This window comes from Cebus imitator, unplaced genomic scaffold (assembly GCF_001604975.1).
Source record: "Cebus imitator isolate Cc_AM_T3 unplaced genomic scaffold, Cebus_imitator-1.0 Scaffold129, whole genome shotgun sequence".
Classification (NCBI taxonomy): domain Eukaryota; kingdom Metazoa; phylum Chordata; class Mammalia; order Primates; family Cebidae; genus Cebus; species Cebus imitator.
Window position 1 is genome coordinate 6,436,528 of NW_016107444.1, and position 7,696 is coordinate 6,444,223.

General features: G+C 49.9%; 1 protein-coding gene across 9 annotated transcripts in view; it reads right to left on the reverse strand.

Annotated features, from left to right (window-relative positions):
* The window catches only part of RUBCN (rubicon autophagy regulator), a 74,628-nt gene that overhangs the window by 2,593 nt on the left and 64,339 nt on the right, over positions 1–7,696 (reverse strand). For all 9 annotated transcript variants that reach the window (XM_017541015.2, XM_017541014.2, XM_017541010.2 and 6 more), the window contains 7 exons: positions 5,520–5,580; positions 4,718–4,850; positions 3,972–4,117; positions 2,971–3,035; positions 2,259–2,497; positions 1,666–1,727; positions 1,062–1,215 (listed from right to left, as the gene is read on the reverse strand). In XM_017541015.2, the coding sequence (XP_017396504.1) occupies positions 1,062–1,215; positions 1,666–1,727; positions 2,259–2,497; positions 2,971–3,035; positions 3,972–4,117; positions 4,718–4,850; positions 5,520–5,580 (860 nt within the window). The remainder of the gene's footprint in view (positions 1–1,061; positions 1,216–1,665; positions 1,728–2,258; positions 2,498–2,970; positions 3,036–3,971; positions 4,118–4,717; positions 4,851–5,519; positions 5,581–7,696) is intronic.

Genomic DNA, 7,696 nt, shown 5'->3' on the forward strand with positions numbered 1-7,696 from the left:
AAAAAAAAAAAAAAAAAAAAGTGAAGACAAGCATGTTCCTCAAAAACAACACCTGGCCCAGAGTCAGGATATAGGGAAGTGTTTCCAATGCCTTCCAGGCGTGCAGTGGCCTAGAGTCAGGGTATAGGGAAGTGTTTCCAATGCCTTCCAGGCGTGCAGGGTTCTCTACCTATGCCCCATTTTAAGTTGTAATTCTGGACTGTCACAGGAACATAAACTGGGCAGCCTAAGACAGGAAGATCTAAAAGTGAAATTTCTGCATTTTTGACATGTTGAGTATATCACGACAGTAACAGCATGCATTTGTGGAATACATAAAGTTTACAAAACGCTGTCACACAAATTACTTCATCAACCCTAAAAAATACTGAGACGTACGTACAATTATTCACCTTAGAGCCAAGAAAATTGAGGCTTACCTCAATGGGACAAAGTATTTCTTTTGCTCACAATGACTGAAAATAACGAACAGGGGCCGAAGGTAGAACCCCACTCCACATTCAATTCCAGAGTTCTCCTCTCACATCATGACAATTCTTTTTTTTTTTTTTTGAGATGGAGTTTTGCTCTTGCTGCCCAGGCGCCTGGGCTGGAGTGCAATGGCGTGATCTCGGCTCACTGCAGTCTCCACCTCCTGGGTTCAAGTGACTCTCCTGCCTCAGCCTCCTGAGTGGCTGAGATTACAGGTGCCCACCATCATGCCCAGCTAATTTTTGTATTTTAGTAGAGGTGGGGATTCACCATGTTGGCCAGGCTGGTCTTGAACTCCTGACCTCAGGTGATCCACCCACCTCAGCCTCCCAAAGTGCTGGAATTACAGGCGTGAGCCACGGCACTCGGCCGACAATTCTATAGACGTCTGCTCAGTCCTGCCCAGAGCTACCAGGGCGAGAGCCAGTACCAACTCCTCCCCTCACTCCAGGCTAAGGAATAGCAGCCCTTTCCAGTTCCTGTCCCAGTGCTGACCAGCCATTTCAACTCCCTGGAGCTAAGTGACAAGAACCCCAGGTGCATCCCTCACAGCAACGGCCCAGCTGCATGCTGAAGTGAGACTTTCTCACCATGCATCTCTCCACATGGGCGGCCCCCGCCCTGGTGAGCTCAGCAAGCCGGGGCCCCAGCTCCCCCTTCCTGGTTGCAGTCAGGTCATTCAGTGAGTACAGGTGGAGATCCTCTGTCAGATGGCCTGGAACTGTATCAAAGGAATCCAGAAGCCTACAGGGAACGACAGGAGGCAGGCAGGGAGGGAATGAACACTGCATGACACATCATACTGGGAAAATCCCTAACCAGAAAAGAGAAAGTAATGCGGGTGGGCACCAATCAGCCAGCCCTGTTCCGGTGTTCCAGGCCACCCCAGCCATTCCACACTACTAGGTGTCTGGATGGCAGAAGTGACTTATGGATAGACTCCTGCAGAGTGATCCATGTGGGATCCGGCCTGCAAAGAGTGGTGGCCTGCCCTGAATAGGATGGCCACAGATTTCCCCTTCCAGAGAGAAGGACACAGACATAGTTACTGATGTGGCTTCTTGTTTACCATTTTGCATTTCTGCAAAATCTCTCTACTCTCCTTCTTTACATAACAAGAGCCGCGTGCTGGGACAGGCCCCCTTAGCAGGCAGTAACTCAGCCAGAGGATTCTGGCCTCCCCAGAAGACTCACTCTTTAGCCAGTCGGCATGTCTTGAACATGTTCTTCATGTGATACAGCTGGACCCGCAGCAGCTGAAAGGAAGAGGTAGGGGGCAGGCGTGGGAGGGGGATGAGAGAAGAGGAATCAGGTTTTGGAAAGCCCAGTGCCTTTAAGCCCTGGGGTATAGACGCTTTGTACGCTGCAGCCAGAGCAACCTGTCCTGCACCCTAACTCGACAACCTGCTTCCAAGTGCTCTCCACTCAGGGAAGGCCCCTCTGCCAGGTCTGTCTGCCCATAACACATAAACAGCCTGGAGCAGATGAGCACTCTCACTGGATATCCTATTCCTCATTCATTCAGGAATGTTTTCCGGGAAGGAAGAGATTCTGCTTTTGCCACCGAGTGCTATTCAGCGCTTCATAACTCCACTGCCAGGTCTGAGGCTCCAACCTGACAGACACCTGGGAAACGGGACGAGATTAAGAACACACACAGGGAGGGCATGAACGGTGATAACACGATGGTGGTAATCTTGGGAAGCCCTATAAAACCGGGGGCGGGGGCGCGGGCGCGGGGGAGGAGCACGGTGAGATCTCCAACGGGGCCTTTTCCGAGGTCTTACTCGGACTTGGTTGAGCAGCTTGACCTTCCTGTAGAGGGCACTGTTTATGTCCTGCACGTTGAAGAGAGGGTCGTTCCAGATCTTGATGAGCAGGTCCTTGGAGAAATTGCTGACGCAGTATTTGCTGAAGTCCCACTTGCGCAGCATCCGGCTGGGGATGGCCATCTGGGCGTTCTCGTGGCAGCACTGGCAGAAGTACCTGCCCACGTACTCGCAGTACCGCAGTCGCTTGATATAATCTGGAAAAACAGGAAAGCCGAAAGGCCAGATGCAACCTTCCCGTCTACAAGCTGGTAAGGTGGCTCTGCTGTTCCCTTGAAAGGGCAGACAGGGATGGCCAGTGGCCTCCAGCAATCTCTGAGTTCCCCAAGGCCAGCGGAAATCCACATAGCGGAGCCTGGAGTTCTGAGCCACCTTGGAGGCCCTGAGGAAATAAAACCAGCGAGGGTTGGTGAGATCCAGCCTCACCAGCCGGCTGGAACTGCCCAGCTTTCCACAGCAGACAATGCGTCCTGCGCTCCTGGAAGTAACTTCCCTCCGACTGCCAGCACTCTTGCCCGGTATGAACCTGTCCGGTCCACGACATTTCTTTCCCTTTCCCCGCTTCTGCCACGCCACCTCCTGTTCCCACCTTTGACGGGCCACCTCTCCCTACGGTGGGAGAGAATCCAAAACCTCGGGCGGCGGCATGGTGGGACGGCAAGACACTCACCAGGGTCAGTCCGGATGCCACAGCCTGCACAGCGGTAATTCTGCTTGGCCACAGCAATCTTCCTCCTGAGGAAGGGTAAGGAGAGGGCGCTGGCCGACAGCAGCTACGTGAGGCCTTTGAGGCGCGAAGGACTGAGCACATGAACATACAGCTCTAGTTAAGTATGGGAAGAAAGCGGAATAATTCACCTGCTTCAGTTGGACAAAAACGAACCTACTGGAAGAGCTAACTCAATACAGCACAGGATTTAGGTCCAGGCAGTGACTCCCCCAGTAATGAACCACACATTCCGTACAAATGTGAGGAATGAGGCATGGAGAGAGAATGGCAGGAGAAAAAGGCATCCATCCACCTTAAAAAGAGAAGAAAGGCCAGGCACGGTGGCTCACACCTGTAATCCCAGCACTTTGGGAGCCATGGCGGGCAGATCACGAAGTCAGGAGTTCGAGACCATCCTGGCCAACATGGTGAAACCCTGTCTCTACTAAAAATACAAAAATTAGCTAGGCATGGTGGCTCACGCCTGTAATCCCAGCTACTCGGGAGGCTGAGGCAGGAGAATCGCTTGAACCAGGCAGTTGGAGGTTGCAGTGAGCTGAGATCACGCCACTGCACTCCAGCCTGGTGACAGAGCNAAAAAAAAAAAAAAAAAAAAAAAAAAAAAAAAAAAAAAAAAAAAAAAAAAAAAAAAAAAGAAGAAAAACCAGCAGGCTCACAAAACTATTGGGAGGAAGGCATTTGGGAATGCCAGCTGGGAGTAAGGCAACAGGTTGGGAATGCCAGCAAAACAAAACCCGCCTGATTTTCAATTAGCTCTAGGAAGGAATGGAGGATCAGGAGTAAGAAACTGAGGACAAAATGGACAATCCTCCTCCTCCGCCTCCAAATGAACAGAACTGCGTGCGAAGGACAGGTGGAGGCAGAGACGAGTGGAAAAAAAGCCCTCACAATCCAAAGAGGACGCATCTGTGCTCCAAAGGGCACAGACACCGGCCACTTACGTTGGGGCTGGATGAACATTAAAAATTATCTGAGGCCGGGGTGGGGCCCACTCCAAGTTGCCGCGAACACGAATGCGCAGCTTGTAGATGTCGGCATGCTGCCCGTCATCCGGTGAGATGGGCAGTGAGTCAGGGATGGGCAGGAGCTGCAGGAGGGAAACAGGGTGAGCTCACATGAACGGCCCTGGGCCTTCAGCCATGACAGAGCACAATGAATGACATTCCAGGAACACCACAAGGTAAGGGCTTCAGGGAACCTTGGTCCTCAAAACCAGCCAGGAGGTGACAGAGGACTAGAAGTGAGGGCCATAGGTTCCAAGAAGCAAACAGAAACAGCCTCCCAAGGCAGTGGCCCCAGGGCTGCAGTCGGCCCTGCACCCTCCCAGGACTCTTGGTGTGCCAGGGTGTTTCCTGCCTAAAGACAACTGCAGAGCAAAGAATCCAAGCCATTCACCTTTGTGTAGTATCTCAGAGGTGGCCACAAAGCAAGACGTCTACCTCTGAGTCCAGCAAGGAGTCATGTAAGGACAGCGAAGGAGCTGCCATCTCCTGCTCTGACAAGAGCTAGGGAAAACAGGCAAGCAAGCATCCGCCCGTCTGTTAATTCACTTGACCCCTTTGTAATGAGTGGCTTCCGTGAGTAAGGAAGGGAACACAAGCTCATTCCAGACTGGGCACGTGTGACAATGGAAAACAAGGTCAGAAAGGCTACGGCTCCCGGGTAGGAAGAAGGGCTGAGGGCCTACCTTCTGAGGGGCATCATGCTCCGGGACAAGCCACTCCAGCTCCGAGGCAGCTGGAAGCTGCATCCCCTCGAACTGCTTCAGGAGCCCCATGGCCACCGCCTCAGCAGAGGTGGAGTGCAGGAAGCTGTGGGAGCTGGAAAGGAGACAGTCAAGGGCGGCTGAACACGGAGAGGACAGGCAGCGGGCGCCTTCCCTCCACGATCTCATCCCCTGCGCAGCAACGTCTCCGGCACCGCAGCCTGCTCACCATCTTCCCACGCGGGCAGTGAAAAGTCCCTAGACTCACAGTCCTAAGGCTCAGTTCAAGCCCCGCCTCCTGTCACTACGTGGCGTGGCTAGTGAAGGACTCCCACCCACTTTCTCTGAAGTTCAGCTCCTCTAATAGCAAAATGGAGACGACAATGCCTGTTTACAAAATAAAGTGAGGAAAACTGCTTTGTGGACTAAAAAGCTATTTTTCCTCCCAAACGAGCCACTGCTTCCCCTGGTTGGGTCTATGGTGTAGAACCCAACCCATCTGATGTCATCACCAAGAATCATCAGCACTGCTCTCTTTTGGGACCTTCTGGAGCCTCCGGTTATGATGAGACTCAGCAGAGAAGGAGCCTCCACGAGAGCCCATCCCACTGGCGCCAAAGAGCTGCTGCTCTCTTCCCGTGGGCCTGCCACCATCAGCAGCCCTTCCTGTTAGCCTGGCCTCCTCTGGCATTTGGATGGCTCTGCCCATCCATATGCCAAGAACTGGGTTTGTTTCCCTACATATCCTAAGGTTTTCTTTCTTCTTTTTTTAAAAAGTACTCACAAGGACTGGGAGGAAATGAAGGGTTTGCTGCTTGAGGCTGCGTTCCTCCCGATGTCGGCGTCTAAATGGAAACCAGAGATAAGGGGAGGGTGAGTAGACAGGAAGTGCGTCAGGGATAACGGAATCCACTACAAGGTACTGCCAGCTAAGCACTCAGGGTAGCAGCTAGGCGCCACAGTCTACGCCGGATAAAGGAGCAAGTGAAGCTCTAAACACAGGTTATAATTTGCCTCTATCCAAATCAAAACCAGGGTGAATTAGTAACACTATGCATAGCACTTAGACGGTCAGGTGTTACAAACCCAGGCAGAAGGACGAGCTCAGCTTCGGTGTAAAACAGTGAACGAGAAGAGGTGTACCCTAAGGCACACAGGGACACCACCCCTCGCAAGCACAAACACAAACATGACTCAAACCTCTCCCACCGCCTGGCTCTTATGTAAGATTTAGTGCCTAACACAGAACTTGGATCACAGAGGTTACTCATTAAATATGCGTGAAATTGGAACTCTGCTTCTAACGTCTCACCACTGTTGCCATCACCCCTGAATGTCAGAAGTGTTCTGTAGCCTTGAAAAAGCTTCGTGGAAGAAAACGGACTTCTCTATAGCTTTGCAACTCTGGCGATACCTGGTTACCAACACATTTTGACAGATGGTCAACACGATCTGAGGCATAACTCTACAGGAAAGTGGCTGGCTTTCCCACAAAGGATTCAGAAGAGGGTTTCTAGTAATGATATTCCTGAACCTCCAGAGACCTCATCTACCCAAATACTTTTGATGGAGGGGAATGTGAAATACAGCAGTTATGTTCAAGCAAGGCAGACACAGCCTATCCAAGTCATGAAAACAAGACTGTTCTGATAAATACTCTCTCACTTCCTTTGCTGCCCAGTGAAAAGACCTTTATTTCCTAATTAAGCCTACACAATGATCAATCCACTATGTCTGAGCACGCAAGAGAACACTAATCTTATATGACATCACTCTGCACTTGGCCATGAGTAGCTTTATTGTTCCTCACATTTCCTCTGTATGTAGATTTCTGTATGAATAACTAGATTATAAAATCACCCTATCAGGAAATAAGATTGTGCCTAATTCTTCTCTTGGCTCTAACAGGGCTCATATACAAGCATATACTCAAATAATAGTGTTGACAAACTAATGTCTTCAAAGCTACACATAGGAGTAAGGTAACAGAAGTAAAATCTGTTTATTTCACATGTTCTGTAAGCACAGGAAAACAAGACAATGACACATTTCTGCTGGTGATTAACACCCTATTTAACAACAAAGATGTTCATGTATACCATGTTTTCTGTCTGAATTTGTGCCACCAAAATCCAGATCCCAGTGCACTGCTAGCTGTCTTATTTCTAGCTAGTTAGTGCTACTGGAGAAAAAAACGCAGTACAGACAACATTAGGCCCGACATTCACAGACTGCTTGGTTTTACATTTATCTGGGTAACGCTTACACTGCCAAGGATGGGCAGAAGCCTTGCCTTGCCCTAGTGTCTTTCAGAGTGCTTTGTACATAAAGGTTTTCAGAAAATACTTTCTAAATAAATTATTAATTGGCTAAAAGCAATTAACAGCTATGTCAAATTCCATCCTGTTTGGGAGTAACAAAAAAGAAAAAATGGGAGAAAATCTTAGATATCCCCGAATAAGGAGCTAACCAATTTTCTTACTTTAGTACCAGCCTATTAAAGAAAATACTACATACCAGCAAGAACAAGTAGGTGATAATTCACAGTTTCTAAGGAAACCACTGCCTTCATAAAACTATTTAGCAGTTCTTTATTCTCGCAGAGAAGAAACCTTTTTTTCTTCTTTGAGAGAAAAAAATCATTCTCTCTTTAGAAAACACAATTGAAGCTGGGCACGGTGGCTCATGCCTGTAATCCCAGCACTTTGGGAGGCCGAGGCGGGCGGATCACGAGGTCAGGAGTTCAAGACCAGCCAGGCCAACACGGCAAAACCCTGTCTCTACTAAAAACACAAAAATTATATGCCACCACCAGGCATGGTGGCGGGCGCCTGTAATCCCAGGTACTCAGGAGGCTGAGGCAGGAGAATCACTTGAACCTGGGAGGTGGAGGTAGCAGTGAGCTGAGATTGTGCCATTGCACTCCAGCCTGGGTGACCAGAGCAAGACTCTGTCTCAAAA